Source organism: Barbus barbus, assembly GCF_936440315.1.
Source record: "Barbus barbus genome assembly, chromosome: 30".
In the NCBI taxonomy this organism is placed as follows: Eukaryota; Metazoa; Chordata; class Actinopteri; order Cypriniformes; family Cyprinidae; genus Barbus; species Barbus barbus.
This window is the reverse complement of record NC_136758.1, coordinates 24,252,311-24,276,944: the sequence shown is the minus strand read 5'-3', so window position 1 is coordinate 24,276,944 and position 24,634 is coordinate 24,252,311. Positions and strand designations below refer to the sequence as shown.

The 24,634-nt window shown below is 35.4% G+C and overlaps 2 protein-coding genes across 2 annotated transcripts in view; one reads left to right on the top strand and one right to left on the bottom strand.

The window, feature by feature from the left end:
- Positions 1 to 3,128, top strand: part of LOC306850451 (kinesin-like protein KIF26B) — a gene marked incomplete at its 5' end in the record, with an annotated part of 32,864 nt that extends 29,736 nt beyond the window's left edge. The window contains 3 exons of the mRNA XM_079386105.1: positions 559 to 761; positions 837 to 987; positions 1,145 to 3,128. Coding sequence (XP_079242231.1) covers positions 559 to 761; positions 837 to 987; positions 1,145 to 1,293 — 503 coding nt within the window. The 3' untranslated portion in view covers positions 1,294 to 3,128. The remainder of the gene's footprint in view (positions 1 to 558; positions 762 to 836; positions 988 to 1,144) is intronic.
- Positions 3,129 to 4,655: 1,527 nt separating this feature from the next.
- The window catches only part of smyd3 (SET and MYND domain containing 3), a 153,319-nt gene continuing 133,340 nt past the window's right edge, over positions 4,656 to 24,634 (bottom strand). The window contains exons 9-13 of the mRNA XM_079385370.1: positions 23,011 to 23,098; positions 22,429 to 22,603; positions 8,316 to 8,424; positions 6,158 to 6,972; positions 4,656 to 5,617 (exon numbers count right to left, since the gene is read on the bottom strand). Of these exons, the coding sequence (XP_079241496.1) occupies positions 6,871 to 6,972; positions 8,316 to 8,424; positions 22,429 to 22,603; positions 23,011 to 23,098 (474 nt within the window). The 3' untranslated portion in view covers positions 4,656 to 5,617; positions 6,158 to 6,870. The remainder of the gene's footprint in view (positions 5,618 to 6,157; positions 6,973 to 8,315; positions 8,425 to 22,428; positions 22,604 to 23,010; positions 23,099 to 24,634) is intronic.

Below are 24,634 nucleotides of genomic sequence, written 5' to 3'. Positions count from 1 at the left end.
CACAAAGAAAAGTAGTATTGTAATCATGTTGCGAATACCTTACTTGAAAAGGTCTTTGCAAGGATTTAAAACCACAACCTACAGTTAAAATTTACATCAACTCCCAACCGCCAGTGTTCTCCTGGATGCGGAGCACTCTCTCTCCAAGGCAATGAGGGAAGACTGAAAGTTTGACCTTTTCGGTACTGTTTTCAGACCAAATGACAAGTTGAAACACATTAATATTACCTTGTTCCTTGGTTTTAAATCAGATAACTTATCAGCAGAGCTGGACCTGTCAATTTCTATGCAAATAAGGGAACCACTTCTGGCAAATTCCTCTTTGTAGACTTTCCAGACTGGTCAGATAAGATACTGTCCTGCTGTTATCTCACTGCTTTTTTTCATTACACGTCTGCATCGAATTGGTAGGAGTGGGGCTCCGTGTAGGTTAAACTTTGGCTCAGCACTGTAACACACTTTGACACTCTCTTTTTACCTGGTTTCATTACAAAACAACTCAAGATTGATAAAATATATTTACATAATGTTTATAACATAACATTGATTCATTCCTAGGGTCCCAGAGACGCCGTCTAATCCCTAACCTCAATTTAGACACATCCTCTCCTGTGAGAAAGCCGGTCATCAGTCCAGGGGTACGCTGGGTGGACGGTCCCCTTCGGCCCGCACAGAGGGGTTTAGCTGAACCTTTTGAGATTAAGGTTTATGAGATTGATGATGTTGAACGTCTACAGAGGAGGCGAACCATAGGCAATAAGGTAAGAGTGAGCAGCAGAGTGTTTTTACTGCACTTCTCTTGACCGTGCTCTCACTTATTGTTGCTGTGCCCTCAGGAAGTGGTATACTTTAGTGCCAAACTGAAGATCTTAGAGCATCGGCAACAGAGAATCTCAGAGGTGCGGGCCAAGTACGATTGGCTGAAGAAGGAACTAGAGCAAACCAAACAACATCTGATGCTGGAGCCAGAGAAATGGACCACCGAGTGTAAGTCATTTGCACAATTTTGGTTGATATCAATGGTAGTTTATTGAACCGTTTCAAGTCCAAGAAATAGATAGTGAACAAAATAAAATGAATAGCAAATTCACTCAATAGCTGTGTAACTTCTGTCAGTTAACATCCGTTTCCTTCATTTTTGCAGTTGACCTTCAGCAGACATTTGAAGTGGACTCTCTGGAGTACTTAGACGCTCTGGAGTTTGTCACGGAACGACTGGAGAACCGGGTCAACTTCTGCAAAGCTCATCTGATGATGATCACATGCTTTGACATCACCTGTCGGCGACGGTAAAAGATTCGCCAAGTATTAAGGACAATTGGAAGTGGAAAAGGCTCAGTAGGGTGTATGTGAGCAAGTTACAAAAGGTCATCAGTACAATGATGGCTGAAATGATTGGGAAAATATAAAGGCTTAATATTTTTTCTAAAATGTATTTTGGTGGGGAACGGAAAGCGCTGGACTTGGAGAGTTGACGAAAAAAAACAAACAAACACTGTCCCACAGAGATGGATGAGCACTTTGGAACTACGGAGTCATTGTTTTCAAAAATGGTTTGCTCACTTGCTGTGAACAAACTAATTATATTGCCATATGTGGATAAAAGAACAAATCGTTAAAGAAGATGAATGAAAAACAACAAAAAGGACGACAAGTGCCTTGTGAACACTTCAATATCTTGGAAATCTATGGACAAAAATCCATATTTGTGTACAGATGGTGCTAGCCTAAAAAAACATGCATACAAACAAACAAAAAAAGTTTAAAAAAGTAACAAGAAAAAGAAAACACCGCTTGTTAAATTAAGTGTTTAATCTCTTTAATTCTGTCTCTGTATTTGTATTGTTATACACTAGTCACATTCAACTGAACTGTTACGTGTGTTTTATATTATTTTTTGTATTCTTGGACACACTGAGACCACATAGAGTGTTTCGTATTCCATGAAATAGCACAGCACGACATCTAGAAAAATGATTCTGGCATTGGTTCATTGATTTTTCACATCCCCTGCGGTTACGTTGGCATTTTCAGCAATGTGACGCCTCGGGCTCAGACGCTCCAGCGTGTCACGGTTGAGAGGCGAGAAGAATCCTCAGTCTGGCAGGACCAACAAGGATCTTTAATATCAATAAGAAAGCGAAACTTTAATGCATGCCAACTTCTTGGGCATTTTTAAAGTGTAACTTCCCAATATAATTTTTTTTGTCTAATAAAACTTAGTCAAATTTAGTCTGTTGCGTTGCATTGCAGATCAGATTGGTGCATATGTCTGGTCATTGGCTTTCCCTCTATGTGGTCTCTTTGTTAGTGTGCTGACACTTTGGTATAAATCTGTTTATATATACAGTATATATATGGTGCTTGAGACAGTTTCAGCTCTAAACGTTTATAGATGAGTATATAGCCTGTTTCTGGTACTAACTAAAGACTTCATACGCTTTTCCATTCCCGCTTCACTCCTCTTCCCTGCCCTGACCCTCGCCAAAGCAAAGGGGAGCGACATTCCTGCTGCCCTTTGACCTTTTGGCATTGTAATGAATGAAGGATATTATTTATTTTTTACCTCAGGAAGCCTGTATGACAGAGATGCTTATATTCTATAATTTATTTAGCCTGCAAAGCACTATGCATTAAAATTGTACAGTAGCTAATTCATGTCATATATATAAAATATACTTCTATATTTCACTTTTGTTCCTCTTTATAATATGTTTCGTTTTTGCATCTATCGCCAAATCTTGGGAGACGAGAGAACAAGCAATTTACATGTTTATTCGTGAAATGTTTTTTCGTCACATTCTTCGGCATCTGTGGATTGTTCAAGTAATGCATTGTGTGATATGCGGTACAATGTGCAACGAATATCGTCCTAAATGCGCTTTAATGTTCACGAACATGGTTGCGAAACTAAAGCCTCGCCTCCTTCACGAAGTCATGTGAATAGAAAGGAAAAACAAAAAAGGCAGAGTTTGCATTATAGATGTATGAGGAAAGTTGTCAACATATTGCTTCATGTTAATACTGCGACAGTCGGCATGATTTCTTGTTCTATGGGGAAAAACACAGCCTGAATGAGTTTGATTGGCATACGGACTGATGTAAATAAAGGATGTTTTGGAAGCTTCATTCTTTTTTCTGCCTTATTCTGCACAACTAATTGACAACCAAAATAATTTTAATCCTCTCTCAAAACGTTTCTCAGATACTATAAAGGTTTCTTTTTTTTTATTAGTTGCCAACCACGTTTTTACAAATCTGCAGCATAGATCTTCTGGGGTTTTTTAATGGAATTTCTGATAAAAAAGAATGAAAGCAACCTTTAGTTAGTCTTTTTTTATTCATTATTTTATTTCAATGTACCTTAAGCTTCATTTTAGATGTCTTAATCTGCTTGTAGACAAGAGTGATCTTCATCTGCTTTAATGAACAGCCAAAATAAATAATTTCTGTTATCTCTTAAGAAGGATCAAACTCACTAAGGAATGTAGAGGTATATGTCTCTCACACACACAACACACAGCGCACAGACACAGCGCGCACAGACACAGCGCGCACACACACACACACACACACACACACACACACACACACACACACACACACACACACAGTGACAGTGGAAATGAATGGGAAGCAAATTTCATTTAGTGGAAATGTTTTGTACTGCAGCCAAACAATCTTACTGAACGCCCATTTTTTTTATATCAACCTCAAATTTGGAGTACAACAAGTTTTGGTAAATACATATTTCACATAAAATTTAAAAATTAAACGTGTATAAGTTTTTTATGGTTTCATTTTTTTTAACTTTTTTATTCACTTGAGCAACAATCTTCCAAGTGTCTTTTTTAAAAAGAGACCAATTTTCTGTGCTCCAAAGCATTCAAGATTTACAACAGTTTTAAGTTGAATGGATCATCACTATTCCATAAATACAATGTCAATCAAAAATATTATTGATCTAAAGTATAGTACATTCATTTCATTCAAATTTTTGACTGCCATGCGAACGGCACCTGCGGGGTTAGCTTAAAAATAAAATTTTACTCCTTTTGATTTTTGGTGAAACATGACTCAAAACAAGATTTATGGTTTGAGTCATTGAAGTTTTGTTAGGAATGATGTCATGGGCTTAACAAAGGGCTCAGAGTGTGAGTTAGAGATTGGACTGCTGACAACTCGTAGCTCTATTCTAACTTCCTCTATTTCCTCTTAAGCCCCATTCTATCCAACAGAATTACATTTTATAAGATGTTATTTAATCTCAGAGAAGCTGTTTGCTTTCGTGGCCCCAGAGTTATGAGAGGATAGGTCTCTATCTGTATCCTGACACTCAGGAGGGTTAAAAAGATTTAGCAACAATAACACGTTCTGAAAAAATGTCCGGAAAAGTGTCGTCTATGCTGATCCAGACCAACTAAACTAACAAAAGACTTCTGTTCTAGCATACATAGATTTTCAGAATAAGCTCAGACACAAACTTTATCAATAATTGGATTATTTACACATCACTTGTTGTTTTACCACCGAAATGACATCACTTCCTGAAGGATAAGGATATTATTATTAACAAAAGCCAGCTCCTTGTATATTATATTAATACAAAAGCAAGTCATATTAAGGTCATTTTATTCACCAATTAAAACAATATTCACAAGAAAACATTCTTTTTTATTGAAACACCTGGAAAATGTCTTAATAAAATGCCGGTTTTTCATGTTTGCATATAAATGGCAGCATCTGTTCAAACCAGATTATTGAAATCCTCCGTTGAGTTCACTTAACTGTGATAAGTGTGAAAATTACTAATATGATTTTCATCTTTACAAAAACTGTAAAAGTATTCGATTCAACATATTAAGGCATATGATGGGAATATTTACTGAAATGAAGGATTGACCCACATTACAAATCAAGTACTTACTGCAATAACGCAACCCAGATGGTAAAAGCAGAGCATAAAAACACAAAGCAGCTGCTGAAATATGTTTATGAAATCAGAGCGAATGGAATGGTCTTGCCAGAGCAACTCTGATGATTGAAGTTAATGATGAGAAACTGAAGCACAAATCTGAGGTGTGTGTTGTTTGGAGTGCTTTTATGAAGCACAGCAGTTGTTGCTTTCACAACAGTTGGTTATGTGAGAGTCAAAATCATACTAAAGCCATCTATAGTCATTTTTAAGGGTCATTAAGTCAAAGTTTAATAAACAGTTTTGAAAAGCTACTACAGTACCTCACAATAATTTGGGCAAATGTACTAATGTGCTAATAGATGTTACAAACAACAAACCTCAAATAAAACATTTCCTTGATGTTCTGTGCCATTTGTACCGTTCTTGTTTCCATTAGACCATACATTCTGATGAAATATCATTCCTTTATGTAGAACAAGGCAGCTAAATCTTAAAACGCCAGTCTAAAATGTCTTATTATAATCAGTGTTATGGTTAACTAAAACTATAAGTATTAGAAATCATTGTTGGTAACAGAAATACATCTGAAAAAGAGAAAAATATTAGCTGAAAAACCTAAACTTCAAAAAATAAATGTATATATAGTCCGAAACTATAAATTTAAACTTCAAATAATACTAAAATAACACATATGTGACCCTGAACCACAAAACCAATCATAAGGATACATTTTTTGAAACTGAGATTTCTACATCTTCTGAAAGCAGAATATATATATATATATATATATATATATATATATATATATATATATATATATATATATATATATATATATATATATCAGAAATAATCTTTCCATTGATGTATGGTTTGTTAGGATACGACAATATTTGGCTGAGATACAACTATTTGAAAATCTGGAATCTGAGGGTGCAAAAAAAACCTAAATATTGAGAAAATCACCTTTAAAGTTGTCCAAATTAAGTTCTTAGCAATGCATATTACTAATCAAACATTAAGTTTTGATGTATTTACGGTAGGAAATTTACAAAATATCTTCATGGAACATGATCTTTACTTAATATCCTAATGATTTTTTGGCATAAAAGAAAAATTGATAATTTTGACCTATACATTGTATTTTTGGCTATTGCTACAAATATACCCCAGCGACTTAAGACTGCTTTTGTGCTCCAGGGTCACATATTTGAATAATTTGATTAACTCCCAAGTGACCAGAACAAAAAGAAACATATTAATGTAAGGATATCCTGAATACTCAATCAGATGCATTTAAATACTAATATATCACATACTCTATATGTTTATGAATCTAAGAATATGCAGCTACAAATAAAAAATGCAGTGACCCAAATCATTCAGACTTTATACCAGCTGCATTACCGCACATTTGAAAAGTGACACTATTTCTTTAAGTTTTTCTTTTAAATTTAGCAGTATTTTTCCTCTTGCAACCACTAATTTGGGGTCAAAATACCTAAACGTAGGACTTTGTTTAAAATAATATATACTATACTTTGGATTGAGAGTTGAGTGAAGGGAACAGCAAGTTGAACTCTGTCATTATTGCAACAAAATCAGAATATAAAAAAAGTGGAATAAATTCCACACACAAAAAATAAAAAAATCTGAAATGGGATGAACAATCTGAAATGGACTGAAAAGCATGTAGATTTTTTCCTCTGGCAAGCAGAGTAGAAGCAGCAGAGAAAAATATTAATTTTTTTCAGTTGAATTCTAAAGCAGCTGGTGTGATACACAGCGGCACAAAAGCAGGTGGCAGACACAACCATCCAGAAACGTCCCATTTGAGAGCAAATACAGCGGCGTGCTGATTGACAGCCAGCGTGTCAAAGTATTGTGGGAGAGGAGTTTGGGGCTGTGGCGGGACTGCAGCAGTCGCTCTCTGTATGATGGCACACATCAGCCTAGACTCGACCCAGCTCAGCCTGGCACTCGCTCACTTTTCTCCTCACCTCATTAGTCAGAGCGTGAGCCGTCCCGTGGGTCACCTTCATGATGTCATAGGCCTGAGCGGGAGCAAGAGAGATGCTTGAGTTAAATGACTGTCACGTGAGGGAAGAAAATACATTTAAAGGACTGAAACTGGAGCTGTGAGAGTCCAAAGCAGCCATTATGTTACCGTGGGATTTGGCTGCTGCACCAAGAGCGTAACGGGTGAAATTTTAGTAACAGAAATGTGGCATATGCACAGTCTTCCATTATAATTAAAAGGTCAAATTAAAAATAAAATGTAATTATTATATTTAAAAAAAATCAATATGATTATATTATATCATTAATAAACTATTGATGCCTATTATATTTCTATTTTCATAAACCCAGTCAAGGCAATGATTTAACTTTATTATTTAGTCCATATTCTCTAAGCAAGGGTGAAATTTTAATGAAAGAAATGTGGGTAAAATTAAAGATAATATTTATATTATATTATATTATACATTATTAAACTTTTGGTGCCTTTTATTATATTTCTGTGAATTTCTGTAAATTTTTGTGTTTTAAATTTAATATTTTACATCTGTTAATTTATTATTTTTTATATATTTAAGTTTATAATTTGGCCCACATCTTCTAAATGTGGGTGACATTTTAGTTGCAGAGAAGTTAACATTAACGATAAAATGCTTATATTATATTATATTAAATTACATTACATTATATACCCCCGGTTTCACAGACAAGGCTTAAGCTAGTCACAGACTAAAAAGCATATTTGAGCTGTCTCAACTGAAAATATCTTGTTCTGACATATCTTAAAATACGCCAGTGTCATTGTTCTGTCAAGATGCACACCTTTTTTTTTACCTTTAAAAGTTGCTAAAATATCTTAATTTAACTAAGGCCTATAGTCCTGGCTTAAGCTAAGCCCGTTTGTGAAACCGGGCCATAATATTATATTAAGTTTATATATTAAAGTTTAGAAGTTGGCCCACATCCTCTAAATGTGGCAGATAAATATATAAAATTATATTATATTATATATTAAAATTATATAATTATATTATAAATAAAATATTGGCGTCTTTGTCATATTAATGTCACAGTCTTTTCATAAAATCAATAAAGGCTGTGATTTAAGCATCAGGATAATAAAAGCTCTAAGCATCAGGATAATAAAGCATTTTGCAACATTTTTGTCCTTATTTTGCCATCTGCACATAGTCTGCCTGACTCCGACTGCCTTTAAATCACTAAATCTGTCTAACAGCAGTAGACCGACAGTGGAGTCAATGCAGAGACCACCGTTTAGACAACAATCAGACTGCAGGGCAGAATGCAGCCGATGACCATCGAGGGTCTCATTACGCTCCTGATCTCTCTGAAGTCAGTTATAGGTGTGCTAACAGACCTGTGTGAAGCTCCCCTGAGCCTCCTCCAGTCTGCCCAGGTAGTGCTGCAGCTTCCCCACCCGCAGCAGCTCCACCGCTCTGGACGGATGAGGATCACTGAAGTACAATCTGTGTGAGGAAACACAAGATTACTGTAGCACTGGCAAAATAAATGGTAATGGTAACAGAGTGAGCTTTCAAGTGGCCATCCTTTTTTCTGTTTTGTGGTTTAGTGTTTAAAAATCTTGGCTAATGACTAGAAGTTCACCCTAGAAAGACAGCTTCATGGCCTACCGCCAAGAAAAATACATACATACCATTTCAGAGTTTCTACTTCAAAATGTCATGTTTAATTCAGTGTTACTTGCAGTTTCTTATAATTAATTGTGAAATTTATTTCTGAGTGAAAATTGGGTAACATTTTCGTATAGGGACCAATTCTCACTATTAACTAATAGCTTATTAGCATGCCTATTATTAACATATTGGCTGTTTATTAGAACTTATAAAGCATACATCTGCATGACCATATTCTACATCCCTAACCCTACCCAATACCTAAACTTAACAACCACCTTACTATTAATATGCAGCAAATTAGAGGAGTTTATTGAGGTTTATTGAGTCATAGTTTATTGAGTTTATTGAGTCATAATGGTTTGTTAATAACAAGAATTGGACCTTAAAATAAAGTGCGACCAAAAAATTGTTTTTACGCCCAGTTTTGCAGTCATGGAAGGTTGACTACACCAGAATATTATAATACAGAGATTTACAGTCTAATCATGCTAAGCATGTTATTATTTAAATACATTTTAAATAAACACCACCTATAAATAGTGTTGTTATTAACTACAACTAAAACTATACTTCAAATAAGTTAAAGTACTTAAAATTACATAAACTTTATGTAAATTTTTATAAGAAACTAATAAAAATGGGAAAAAAAACAATACTTGAATTAAACTGAAATATCAAATAATTTAATTTGAGGCTAATTAAAAATATGAATAAGTGCCGGTGCCAATAGCCTCGTGGTTATTACATATAGCGCAACTGTGCTCACGACGACCCAAGTCCTTTGCTCTCTCTCCACGCAACGCTTTCCTGTCAGCTCTCTACTGTCCTGTCCCAATAAAGGCAGAAAACACCCATAAATATAATAAAAAAATAAATACTACAATAATTTATAACTAACACTGCCTTCAACAAACAACAATTACATGCCCAAAGGCAAGAAGACCAATAAATGTATACTTTATTAAATTAAGAAATAAAAATTAATTAAAATAAATCAATAAGTAAAATAATACATATGCATTATAATTACATTAAAATATTTTAACCAATGACTGCTAATAAATTTAAATCAGTATTGATTGTTTTTCAATCTAGAATTTTACACGCAAATGAAATTAAGCATAGAAACACTTTAATCTAGAGTAGAAAAGATGATTGTTTAGTACTTTCTGAAGCCTTCACAGAATAAATAAATATTTTTTTATTAAAAATAATTGACATCACTTTAAAAAAGTTCTGTTTTTATCTGCTTGAAATATTATCTTAATCAGACAGATGACAATAATTATAATATTTGTTGTATAATATGGTCACCATATTATATACCACACTTATTACTAAACTTCAGGTCACACTAGGGAAACTGTAGTAAAGAAATGTACTTTAGATCAGCATCTGCAAGTAGAAATACTAACACTTCCCCTGGAGAAATAAATATGCCAGAGGACTGCTGTACCAGACACAAAAACATGATCTGATCCGCTCTTATATTCCATCTATCTCTGAAGGAATCAACATTTCTTCTATTACGTTTTTTATATATAGTGTTTGAGCACATCAGATTAATAGCGGTGATCCTGGCAGGAAACATGCTAACATCAGCATATTCCAGGCGCAGGAGCGTGAGGGTGATGTTCCTGTCAGAAGCGCAAGAAAGAAAAGCCTTTATTCCACATTTCCCATTCATCCGCACAGAGCCGAGGGCAGCAGGCCAGGCTTACGGGTGATCCGCTGCTGAGACGGGCAAACCACTGTCTGTCGACATAAAGTCACAAAGAGAAAGATAACAACATAGGAGGATTTTAAGTATTTTTTAAAGTATTTCTTAACATCATTTGCAACTCGTTTTCTGCATTAACATGAAGCACTTCCAGAATATTCCACCAAAAGCATATGGTTCTGCATTTTGTTTCTTTTGTGTTCCAACTCATAACTCAGCGGGCTCAGTAAAGCTGTGCAGATTTCATCTTCATGGCCTTGACTGACTTTCACTTAAAGGTCGAACCTCTGGCAGTAAAAGCAATGATGAAGACGAGCACTTACAGTTCTTTAAAACTCTCAGGGGTTTTTGTACAGAGAAGCTCAGTCACTGTCTGGACACACTTGTATTGTGAAATATTCGTCTGCTGGGACAGTCTTCATCACGCAGTGCAGATTTTTATTGTCGTGGGTTATGGGTCCAAGGTCATCCAATAGCAGAGATTGATGCTTTAAGCTCCTTAGGTTTCATTTTAAAGACCCTTGTGATTTTGCTAGTTGTAAAAATGTCTAGAAATATCAGACTCCGTAAACGTTACAACAAAAGAACGAGAATTCAAGCTTCACAAGGACAAGCACTCGTGGTATGTGAAAGGAATTGATGGATGTGAAATTATATTCTGAGAAATATTTATACAACTGTCAGAAAAGACCCTGGAAGGTCTGCTACAGAAAGTTCAAGCAGTATAGACAGTAATCCAAAAGTAATCAGAACATAAAATGAGTAATCTGAATTACATTATCTCTCTCTCTCTCTCTCTGTGTGTGTGTATCATGTAAATCAGATTACTTGCGTATTTTAGGGAATATATTCTGACTATTTTGTATTCCTTTGAAAAAACTAAGAGAAATAAAAAAGAATCCATTCTTTTTTTTATGAAATGCATTAAACATCACATTGCTTCAGGGTTTCCAAAACTAGAGTAAATGAAATAACTGCAGAGGGTTTAAGAGCTGATGAAAAGCTAATCATTCATTAAATCATAAAAATGTCAAATTAAGATGAATACATTTACATTTTTTTACATATAAAATATTTTATATTTGTTTACCTGCATGTCAATGTGATCATTAAACAACATTAGAGAACATGCAAATCAGTTGTGAAATTATTGAAATATTAACTTAAATTTTTAGGGGGAATAATAATAAAGACACAATCAGCAATAATAACAATGATTCCATTAGCAAAAACCATAAATTACAGACAAAGCGTGAGTACTTCAACATAAAGTCCAATTTTTAATTTTCAGTATTTTTCTTGCACAAATTACTATTAATTAATTAATTAATTAATTAACACAGGACTCAAATGAAATAAGATATTTTTTTATTTCACATTAACCTAAATGATGCCAGACACTATATTCGCCAAGGCCATTAATACAAATAGAAATGATTTTTAATTCAAATTCACCCTTAAGCAACTATTTCTGCACATTATTGGACTTTAATAAATAGTTTGATAGATAGGCCTGCCTGTTGATATATACCAAATGAGAAGAAAATGATTCGAGAGAACAAACACAGCGCAAATGCTTTCACAACCTCACAACCCTTATACAACCTCAGTGAAACCTGCCGCAGTCAGAAGCGCATTCGCCAAGAAAAATAAATCACCAAACAAATATAACAATAGCTTTAAACAACTAAATCACCCTGACCAACACAACCACAGCATGTTTCTGATGAAGTCCATCCTCCATCACTGGTCTTGCCTGAACCGGCACTTTCTGTTGCTATAGCAACAACCAGAGGAGGGGCGGCGCGCCGCAGCAACCTGTTAATACTCCCATTAGTGTTAGCTCAGCCTTTCTATTCATCTCCACGCTGGATCATTACCAAGAACAAAGAGCCCTATCTCTGCCGGGACCACTTTGGAGGAATATTAAATTGTGATTTCTATCTCCTCACAAACAGCAACTTGTTCGTGAGCTGTGAAGAAGCACCGCACCCAGGAAAGACAATAGCCTTTATCATTAATTTGGCCGGCACATTAACAAAGCCCCGTGCTGTAATCTGCATCTTACATCTCCATGCATTAAAAGTGCTTTTGTCATGTGATATCAATCTGGGAGCAGCAGTCAAGTCAGGTTGTTTGTAGTGCTGATGCTACAGTTTACACAGGTATGTATATAAAACAATCAGTTGATCAATGTCTAATCCATCACTGAGACTTTTTAACATTCATGCATGTTCATCGCATGTTCATCGCCTGCTCACCTTTATATCGCCTCTAACCACCCCGTCCCTCACACATCCACCTTTGACTCCATCCCTGAACCCTCAGACTCATAACAAAGCCCTCCATTAAAATCCAATTCTGCTGAACCCCATCCCTTTTCCCTCCCCGTGCCGTAATACTTGGTTTAGTCAGCACCCTGTCTGTTACCCAGACTCCCACGCTGCGGTCTCAGTGTCACTAATGCCTTCCTGGGCCTCCGGCTCGTCTGGCAGCTTCTCAGAACTGTGTGTGGTTCTGTTTTTTATCTGTTTTATGAAGCAATGCTGTAGGTGCCCCCAAAAACAATCCCTCTCACACATTTCACACCCATTTCCCCTCTGAACCGCTGACAGCCGACACATATTTTTTGACCCTGAAAAACCGAGGAGCCTTTTAATTAAATAACTGTTGTGTAGCAAGATCGAGTTCGCTTTGACCGCGGCCTACACTCATTTCTAGGTGAAGTGAAGTGGAGAACACGCTCTAACGATGCAGTTCTGGCACCGATTCAGCAGAAGTTTAAGTTTCCAATCTTTCCTCTGAGTCATGACAGTGAGATGAGGACAAAGGAAGGGCTTCAAGGAAACACAGTGCAAAGACCAACAATATCAGTACTGTAATAATTCAGATCATTTTAAAACATAAACAACAGGCATACTACAGGTTATATGTAATATACAGCAGGTCAAAAAAGTATTTTGACACTTCTGGGCACTTAAAACAATAACTTTAGTAAGATTGGACCTCATTTTGAACATCATATCAATTCTTTTACATTTTAAAATCCACCAAATGCTGCATTTCTTTGTTTGTTTATTTGAAAAGTGCTTTTGTTACACTGTAAAAAAAATATATATATATAACCTAGGTAATTCACAGTCAAACGGCAGCAGTTGTGTTTGCTGGAATTTTACCATAAAAATATGGTACAGCAGCAACATTTGAAGTTTTACAGATTCTAACTTAAATTTACAATAAAACAACAACAACAACAACTATAAAATGTATAGTTCTTTATCTTTTATAATACTAATATACTAACCTACTGAAGTTCTAAAATCTTTTTCATATATCTGTATAATATAATAAATGCCAAAAAGTGGTAAAGAAAAAGCCATATGAAGTTTTTCATAGCTTTTTCGAGGTAAATACTAATAAGAAAAAGAATAAATAAATAAATAGAATGTCAATGTACAGTTTTCTCGCTGTACATCCCACACACACACACACACACACACACACATCTATTTATTAAATTTTTTACTACAGCTTTTTTTTTTTTTTTTTACTGTAGCATTTTTATAGACATTTACTGTTTCAATTTATGATCATTTTGTTACAGTGTACCTTTCTTCCCAATAAACAACACTAGCTTTGTTATTCTCTTTTATAATGCACTGACATTCATACATTTTTAAGTTTGACTTAAGTGTCCAAATATGTTTTGTGGCCAATGTACATGACATAAAGTGGCCTCTATTTGTCTTTCTGCTTGGCAATGAACAGAACTAAAAGTCTGTGGCAAAAGCAGCATACATAAGAGACTCTTCATACATATTTAAATATAACAGCACGGTTTCATACAGCATCTATGAATAGAAATACGCATCTCTGAAGTACTGATGTAGAATTCTGAGCTTTTCTTTACACCACCAGTTGGTGTTTTGGCAGTAGGTAAAATATACATACCAGTAGCAGCTCATTAAAAATTATTAGGCTTTAATTGGCATGACTGAATATATTAAGTGGAAAAGATCGAGAAAGTATGCACATCCAATCAGAGCTGGGGTCATGAACAAAGCAGCAACATAAATATCTGCACACTGATAATTATGCTCCAAAATGTTTTACTCAACCAGCTTGCCATGTTTAAAGCTCATAGGTCTTCATCAAGCCAATCTGGCTTGATAATACAGGTGTGAATTTTCCTCATTGAGCATCTCAGCCCCATAGATGACTGGGTAGATGAGCTATAGATAAGAACGGAGTGCTGAGAGACTCTTGCAGCTGAAACGCCCCGGGATCTGCTGCTTTGTGCTGAGAACACCGCTGGATCTGCATAAATCCACATCTGATAACAGTGCTGAAACTGTGCAAATGCTTCCTAAATGCACATTTTGTTTTGCCAACATAGTGGAAATGGATGTGCAATTACATTAAATGTGTCAAATTATTTTAGCATCTCTGTATTTGCTGCAAGAGGCCACAGTATTGTTTGCCATGTAGAGTGTAGTGGCGTCAAGATGTAATTTTAGCGCTTTATACAGTACAGACTGTTTCAAAGTATCTTTACATTAAAGGAATAGCTCAACCAAGACTCACTCAACCTCAGACCATCCAAGACGCAGATGAGTTTGTTTCTTCATCTGAACATTTAGTATTACATCACTTGCTCAACAATGGATGCTCTGCAGTCAATGGGTGCCGTCAGTCCAAATAACTGATAAAAACATCACAAAGTAATCCACACAACACCATACCATCAAATAACGTCTTGTGAAATTAAAAGCTGTGTGTTTGCTTAAAAAAAACACAAATCCATCATTAAGACGCTTTAACTTTAAACCGCTGCTTCCAGCTAAAATATGAGTCCTTTATCCATAAAATTGCTGTCGCCAGTGAAAAAGTTGTCTCGTCTGAATCAGGAGAGAAATATGCAGAAATAAAGTTTACATGCAATTAAAAACAAGCAATTAAAAACAGTTCTAAACAAATATGTCTGTGGATTTTGGTGTGAGAAGACAACAGGGGATGGACTTTTTTACTGGAGGAAGCGTTTCTATGGATTATGAACTGGTATTTTTGTCCAGAAGCAATGGGTTAAAGTTAAAACGCCCTAATGATGGCTTGTTTTTTTTTTACAAATACACAGATTTGGCTTCACAAGAGGGTAATTGATGGACTGGAGTCATGTGGATTACTTGGGGATTATTGTTTCAGCTGTTTGGACCCTCATTCTGACGGCACCCATTCACTGCAGAGGATCCATTGGTGAGCAAGTTCCAATGAAAACACTTTCTCAAAATCGGTTCTCAAAATGAAGAAACAAACTCATCAACATCTGAGATGGACTGAGGGTGAGTAAATTTTCATTTTTGGGTGAACTATTCCTTTAATAAACAGGAAAATAACAGTGTTAATGTGGTAAAAATCCATCAATTACGAATCAAAATCAATTTCAGCTGTGATGCTGCTCTACAACAGACAACAGTGTCATTATTAAGCTCGATTTAGTTCAGTGTTGATTCAATTATGTTCAATAACTGTGTCAATGTTGCAATCTTCATCCATTATGAAACAAGTTCAATTTAGCTACAAGTCAGTGATATTGATTCAATTCAGTCCAATAAGTGTCAGTGTTGCAAAGTTAGCATCATTATCCAGCTCAATTCAGTTCAAATTTTATTCTCATCCAATACTATCAGTGCAGCTAAATCAATAATGTTACTCAATATTAATAGTCTTTTAAAGATGTATATGGATGAAATTAGACAGTTTTGAGTGTCATTGCATTAGATATCAGGGAGTTTCAGGAGATCCATTGTTCTGAGCAACATGCTGATGGAGGTAGGTCATTATTTCTGCAATTCTGTTTGGTGTCGCTTCTGGTGCAAACATTACATCAGCGTTCAATGACAATTTGGAGACACAAATAGATTGAACTCTTTGAGAGCAGTATTCTGTTGAACATCAGTGTAGGTGCCTCAAGCAAAAACTGCAGACTACGTAGACTGATGAACTACGACTGAACCTCCTGTGAATAGATCAGATGACGTTTGGCCATGAGATAAAAGTGATGCCTTAAAAGCTGCAGAAGTGACTTGACTTGGTCAGTAGTCAATTAAATTTTCATATAACGCAGAAGAAACTAACCTACAGCAGTTATAAATATACAAAATGCTGCCCTTGTGGGCACAATAACATAAAAAAATCTGACTGTTTTGAATAAATATTCATGCACTCTGCAATCTAATGAGAAATGACAGAAAAGATCAGGTCAGGTTCTTCCACCAGTCCTGGAGATCTCAACTAAATAAAAACAAAACAATGTGATGAAGTCTGGACCGGTGCTTCTCTTGTTTTGTCTGATCTGAAACTGAAAACTTTGCATGTAAATGATAAACATGCTGTGAGTCAGGTCTTAAGAATGTGCTGTTTACAACTTAACTAGATGCACAATGTCTATTGCTAGTTAGAGGCAAAGTAATACTTCAGGCGATGAGACAAAGTACATAAACATTCGAGTGAAATCACTCTTGAAGCTGCACCAAACATCCCATGCAGAGATCTGAAACTGTCAAAGCCGAGCGGTCAGAGTTTTGCTGGAACGAAGGGAAACTCCACAGATCCGGATGCCCTTGGCAGTTCATTACGTGGAGCCGGACTCTCAGGAATGCTCCTTCTTCCACTTCATTGGATTAACTGCTTAATGTTCTAATTTGCATATTAATGACACGGCAGCTTGTCTCACTTTAATAGAGGATTTGAACTGGTCTGGAATGTAAGGAAGAATGCTTAAGCAAGTGACTGACCTTTAACTAGACTGTAACCTCAAAAACAAACATTCTGCAGTTTTACATTGGTTTTTTACTTATTATACCTATATAAATTATTGCAATATGATTATTATATGAATAAAAACATTATTATTTTAACTCTTATTATTGAAATCAAATATAAACATAAATGTATATAGATATGTCCTCTTTGTATTTATTTGTACTTGTTTATTTAATTCTACACACACATATAATTATATTTGAATATAATTCAAAGACTAGATGTCCCATTTTGGTGTCCTCATTAAATTAAATTGACTACATGATTTTATATATTTATATAAAGCATATTAAATAGGTTAAACAGTTCAATCATCATTCATCATATCAGATATATTTATGTAAAAATGAAAAAAACATGCTCATTCTGACTTATTAAAATATCTTAAAGCAAAAGTGAAATTGTATTGTATTTTAAATTATTAAAAACGACTTGCTGACAAATGGGCAAAACCTAGTGGTTTTATGGACAGTGGCAAGGATTGGTAAAGACTTAAAATTACTGTAATTAATTACCGTGTGATCCTTAAATATAGTCCTTTAATTTTACAAATGATTCTTTGGTTATATGAAGTATTTTTACACTGAATTACATTTTAGTGGGTGTTCATGTTAAAAATGTATGATAGTTTTTTGCTAAAAAAATAAATAAATAAATGGGACACATTCTAATGTATGGGAAACAAAATGTAAAACTTTTATTGATTTAATGCTTAAAAACTCATTTTCTTCTCTGACCCATATATAGTGAATTTTAGAAATGACACCTGCCAAAACACAACCAAAATTACATGAAAACGTATCCATTCTACTTGACTGAATGACAGGAATTCAAAACAGTCATATTGTACTGTATTGTTAATGAGCGAACCGCAGTTGAGCTATTGATAGCGCAGTCACCTGGATGTGAAAATGCAAATAGTTTCTGCTTCCAGGCTGAACAGCAGGTACCAGAAACCTGTGATTTGTTTAAACTGATGGCTGCAGTATAAGTGGGTCATATAGCATGACGTTAACTTGAAAAAAACACAAGCAAGAAGAGCAAAATCTATAGAGCATTACAAGAATTACATTTCTCTCTCTTTGTTTAATTAGCATCACCTTCAGAAAGTGCTAAAAACCTTTGACACTTTAACAAAAACAAGCAAATATGTTTAGCCACTTGGTGATGAAAGGATGAGAGAATTTACTGGCTATAAAAGTTTTTTAGAAGCAGTGAAATTGTAATTTGTGTTATTCAATAAATAAATAAAGAAAAATGTAATTATAAATAAATATAAATTATGTTTATAATCATAATATATGTCAAACACACACACACACAGTATATTACGATACATATACAGCTAAAACAAGACATGAAGGGATTTTTTAAATTTTATAATTAATATTTAAAATTAATAATATTTTATAAAAATTATATATTTTTGTGCTATTTTTTTTACTTGCAAAGCCAATTTACCTTTTTTAAAAACTCATTAACTTGTTCATTTTGGTCCCTGTGAAAGCAAAACACAGATCAGACTAATCACTAATCATAACCCCCATGTAAGCTGTCAAATCATTGAATATCCCTAGGTCTAGGTTTTAAAGACTGAATAAAAGTTCAAAGTAAAATGCAAAGCATAGTCATACATAAACAATGAGAATCCGCAATGCTAATTTTCATAATCAAATTAATTATTGTGAAAAGACTGGCTAAAAACAGCATACACTAATGAATCACTTTGCATGTATTAGGCACTTGAGCAATTAAAACAATTCAGTGGCTCTCACTAAACTGCCTGACTGATCCCCAAATAGAATCGGTGCATAAATAAATGTCGATTTATCTTGCAATAGCCAGCAGCGACCTTAGTTAACATGCAACACGTAGAACAGGATCCAGTTTCTTTGCAAACAAATTGCACCACACAGATAGAAAACAAATTTTGAAGTTTCTTAAGGTAAGCAAATTTAATTTCCTTCCCGTGTGATTACAAGGGCGTTCAAGCTCTCTTGTGATGTGAAGGATCTATTATTGCTTTGCAGGTGGCCACCCAGCCGCTATCTCTTTCCAAACCTCTTGTAGCCTGAATGACAAGAGGAAGGGGGCAGAACCTCTTCTAATAATTGCCTGTTCAGAAAGCATTCACACGGCAAACACAGGACCAGCCAATTCCAGAAATAATTTGGGATCCCAGACAAGGCCAATAATGAACCTCACAATTTTGAAACGCAGAACAAAGGCGCATGACGAATACTGAATCAACCTGTAATGAAATGTCATGAAGCCCGGCGTTACGTGATGACTGGAGCTGTCACTGAAACAAAACCCGCTTTCACAGCCTTCATAGCCATGTTGTGATTCTTTACTGATTTTCTGCCCAAATGTTTGATGGATATTATGACTCTTGATGACTCTTAAACTCCATTTTCAAAGCGAATAAATAGAGCATGTACAATGATAATGAAATAAAGCGGAAAAAACAAGGCACAGTTGGAAACTTTTGGTCAGGTGTATGACTTTGACTTCCAAATGAAATGCAAAATTTACTTTCATCTGAAAAGAGGACTTTGGACCACTGAGCAACAGTCCAGTTCTTTTTCTCCACAGCCCAGGTAAGATGCTTCTGATGATGTCTCTGGTTCAGAAGTGGCTTGGTAGCCCTTTTCCTGAAGACGTCTGAGCGTGGTGACTCTTGATGCACTCACTCCAGCTTCAGTCCACTCCTTGTGAAGCTCTCACAAGTGTTTGAATCAGCTTTGCTTGACAGTATTCTCAAGCTTGCAGTCATCCCTGTTGCTTGTGCACCTTTTGCTACCCAAATTCTTTCTTCCAGTCAACTTTGCATTTAATATGCTTTGATACAGCACTCTGTGAACAGCCACCCCTTTCAGTAATGACCCTATGTGACTTACCCTCTTAGTGAGGGGCGTCAATGTTCATCTTCTTGCCAAGTCAGCAGTCTTCCCCATTATTGTGGCTTCAAAGAACAAGAGATACCCGGAATTTATACTGTTGGGATGGTCATTAATTGAAACTCAAATGTAAATATTCTAATATTTTGAGATACTGATTTTTGACTTTCATGAGCTGTAAGCTCTAATCATCAAAATTAAAACAAAGAAAAACTTTTGAAATGTTTTACTTTACATGTAATGAATTTAAATATATGAAAGTTTCACTTTTTGAAATAAGTTACAAGAAAAAATGAACTTTTTCACGATATTAAAATTTTTTGAGATGTACCTGTATATATGTATTTCAAATACATTTTAGTATATTTATTTTTCACTAGGGAACCCCAAACTTTTATATGGCACAGTATATATCCCAGTTATTTCCATATTTTATTAGTATAGTATTTCAAAACGTAAACCTCTTTGAGTAGCAGATTTCAGCCTTACATTTTCTTTGGTGAAGACAAGTAAAGAAATCATTGTGAAAGCAGCAATTATCAGCCTTTGAAGGATATGCAATGAAAATGACTAAACGGTTGAAACATTCTGGTGTGCAGTATTTATCTTTCTTTATAACGTGCATTTATCTTGTTGTACTAACAGCAGCGACAGTGGCAAGCATCAATCTCAATGTAAATTCGGCATTTAAAGAGCCATTTTAGGAGCATTTTTCCTCTTCCTTGCATTGGCGGCCCTCCCTCGGCACCATAAACATTAATCAGACGCAGTATAAATCTGGAGAATAAGAATCAAACAGGCAATATAAAAACTTATTCATGCTTTGCACGAGCTGACATGGGAAGATGGGATCCAGCGCAATAGAAAAATAACAACCATATTCATATTCCCCCCATTTGACAGGGGAAAGCTGTTGGGTAATTTAGCTTTTTTCCAAGGTCCAATGTCTCTGAAGCTCTGATCCGACTGTTTCTTCACTGTCTACTTTTGGATTTAGTGGAAATCACTGGAGGTCTAGTGCCGCTACAAACTGACATCTGCAGGAGCTTGAAGTCAATAATCTCTTTGCGTCTAGCCTGGAGGTATATATTATTCTCAGCACTATGGAAAAGAGACCTTCCAAACAGCTTTTTCCTACAACCACAAATGAAACACCACAGTAGAAGAGTCCCAAACCTCCTCTAGATCTCCTGTTTTAGTAGACTTCAGGAATGCACTCACATACGCCTGCTTCAAAAGAAGGCCAGTGTCCCCTGGTCTGTTCTACACGTCTCATGGGAAGTCATATAGTGGCTACGATGCACAATGCTAAGACTGGTGTTGTGCACATTGATTCAGTAGTAGTAGGTGATGAATATCGTTCTGCGGTGCATGTCACCTGGGGTCTGCCCTTTCCTAAATTGATCCATTTGTCCCATTTAAACACAGCTGAACAAGTTTTATTTTGAGGGGTAAAGGTTAAGACCCCTGGTATTAGGAAAGGCAACATACTATATAAGAAGGATGTACAATCATGGTAAATGTACTGAGATTTTAATGTATAATTTCTCAATAACTCAATATTGCATACAAAAACAACCATGGTTTCCTCCAAAACATAGTTTGTAGTGCCAAAACTGGTATAACAAAAATATACTGCCAGCTACTTACACTATTTACAGAAAATCACATTTAAATTTTTTAATGATTTTACAATAGCAACGAGTAGATTTTGACATTTTCTGAACATAATGTGAGTGGTATTTGGCAAAACTTGCCACCATGATGCTATTAAATTTAACATTGGGCAGTGGGCAGCCATTTATGCTGCGGTGCCCGGGGAGCAGTTGGGGGTTCGGTGTCTTGCTCAAGGGCACCTCAGTCGTGGTATTGAGGGTGGAGAGAGCGCTGGACGTTCACTCCCCCCACCTACAATCCCTGCCGGCCCGAGACTCGAACCCACAACCTTTGGATTACGAGTCCGACTCTCTAACCATTAGGCCACGACTTCAAACACATCACTTTGGCTAAAACTATGGTTACCATTATGTTAAGGATACCTCAGAATTTAAAGACAGTTTGTGACTAGGTCATTTTTCACTATTACAAGCTACTATAAGTATAGATGAAAAATAAAATAGATTGAATCACAGAAAGCTTTCTAAAAATGCTTAAAAACTACCCTAATGGCAATGAATACTATAATGGGGATCTATTCTTCAATGCCGCCTAGCGAATTAAATCTGCACTTGTCTGTCTTTGGTCTTCAGACGTGAGCGAGTCTATGTGAGTCACAGTTATAATAGGACTTTTATAGATTTGAGGATGTGATGGAGGTGTATTCCTTGGAGATTTACCAGGAAAATCTGTCAGTAATGAAACAGAAAACAACTTTTTGTTGCAGACACTCACTTGTAAGATTCCAGAGCTCTGTTGCCGTACTCCAGCGCTGTCTCATAGTCGTCCAGACTAATGCAAGCATCCATGGCCAGATCCAGCAGCCTGAGCACATAGATGTTCCTGTCCGGGATGGCATCTGCGTATCTGTGCAAAAGAGTCTGGCTCTCTTTTAGCAACTCCTCCCAGCCTTTTGATTAAACAGTTAAGGATACAATTAAAAAGAAGCTGAAATGTTTTACGAAAACTACAGTAGCTCAAGAAAGTCTTGCTAAGCCAGTCACAAAGCCTGGTGGAAACAACGGCACACGAAATCTATGCTTATTATTTCATGGGGAAGACAGCTTGTTTTTTCTTTCATACATCAGACACGTGTCCAAAGGGGTAAAAGCAAGTGAGCTAGACAAAACTGACAGCTTTGTCCTCACACCTTTCACTGCAGTATCTGACTACAGTACTGGGCATAGTTTGCAGAGACTAGCAGTTGTTTCCAGAGCAAAAGTGCTACAGGCTAGTTCACGTCACCCTGCTAAACCCTGAGATGCAGTCAGTTCTCGCCCACCGAGTGTCAGCCCTTGATTCGGCTGTGAAGGATACGCTGCTCCGACTGAAGCTGCTCCAGGTGAGGGATGGCATCTCTTAAGGACGTCCACGCTGCCTTCTCTCCAGCCAGCATGTCACAGTCCTGTTCACAAAATAATGTCACATGAATTCATTTTATAATTTTTTTTTTTTAAACCAACAGGAGCAACAGAAAAAATAACATAACACTTTATTGACCAAATTTATTGATTTACCTGATAAATTTACAATAAATGTACTATTTATATTCAAATTTTATTTTAAATGTAAAATTGTTTAAAAAAAAAAGTACAAATATTTAAATATAATTTACTTCATAAATGTACTTATTGGTATCAACTGTAATTATATTTATTTATATAAATACATGTATCTAATTTAAAAGAAAAATCACCATATAAATTAACAGCAAAAATGACATTAAAAAACTAAGTACTAAGTAATGCACTAAAATCAAATCAAAAGCTTTCTTAAAAAAGGATTTACCCTTATTATGTGTGAATAAGTAACATATGTATTAAATAGTCATAATACATTTATTTATATTTAAAATTTTAAATATTCAAATTTTATTTAAAAATGTGTTTGAATATTGTGTATTTATCTTTTCTTATTTTGTAATTTATTGTATTACATTAAAATGCATTTATATTTATACATATATCTCAGATATGTTTTTTTCATTATCAAAAAACAGTAGCATTCATTAATTAATGGTCAAAGTCAATCAAAATTTGCCATTTAAAGAATTTATTTATTTATTTACACCCTTAATAGGTGTGAATAAATACTGTATTTGCTTTCTATGCTTATAAAATATAGTTTTTATTTTAATATTTTATTTATTTTATAAATGTACTTCATTTATAATTCCATTCATATATACTCATTTCAAAACGGTCCATTAAATCTGTTTAACAACAACAAAAAGCATCCTTATTATTAAGTTTCATGTTAAGTTTCATCACAACTTGACAAAATTCTTCACTGCACACAAATGCTGCAATTGTTCTCATTCAAGTTTGTCCTAGACCAAAGTTTTGACCAAAGAAATTCAAACTTTTACTGCATTATAGCTCAAATTTGTCAGTGTGGTGCAGTGATGCTTAAATTGTAAAGGATGATGAGAGGAGCTGTCAGGATTACAGAGCCGTGAGGTGCGTGAAGACTGTATGGGCTTGTTTCTGAGAGGGCAACTTTTTTTCAGGATAAGTGTGATGAGGAGTCAGAGCCATAGGGGGGTCTGTCAGACACTCCAATCCCTGTGGAGAGACGTGTGTTTGTGTGGCCCCTAGGGATACACGTATAAGTGCCTCTGAGACATCAAAGCTGTGTGATGCATCAGAGGTGAACAGTCACAGCGCTGACAACACACACACACACACACACACACACACAATCAATTTCAACTCTTTCAAAGAACTGCTTCGCCCTAAATAGCACCTTTCCATTATGCCATTCTCGCTAAATAACTCTTCATTACTCACTGGGGTCTGTGAAGTGTTTTGTTTAATGCTTTCATTCAGCAAGGACACATTAAATTTGTCAAAAGTGTCAGTAAAGACATTTAAAATGTTACAAAAATTTCGGTTTCAAATAAATTCTGGCATTTTTTAACTTTCTATTCATTAAAAAGTGA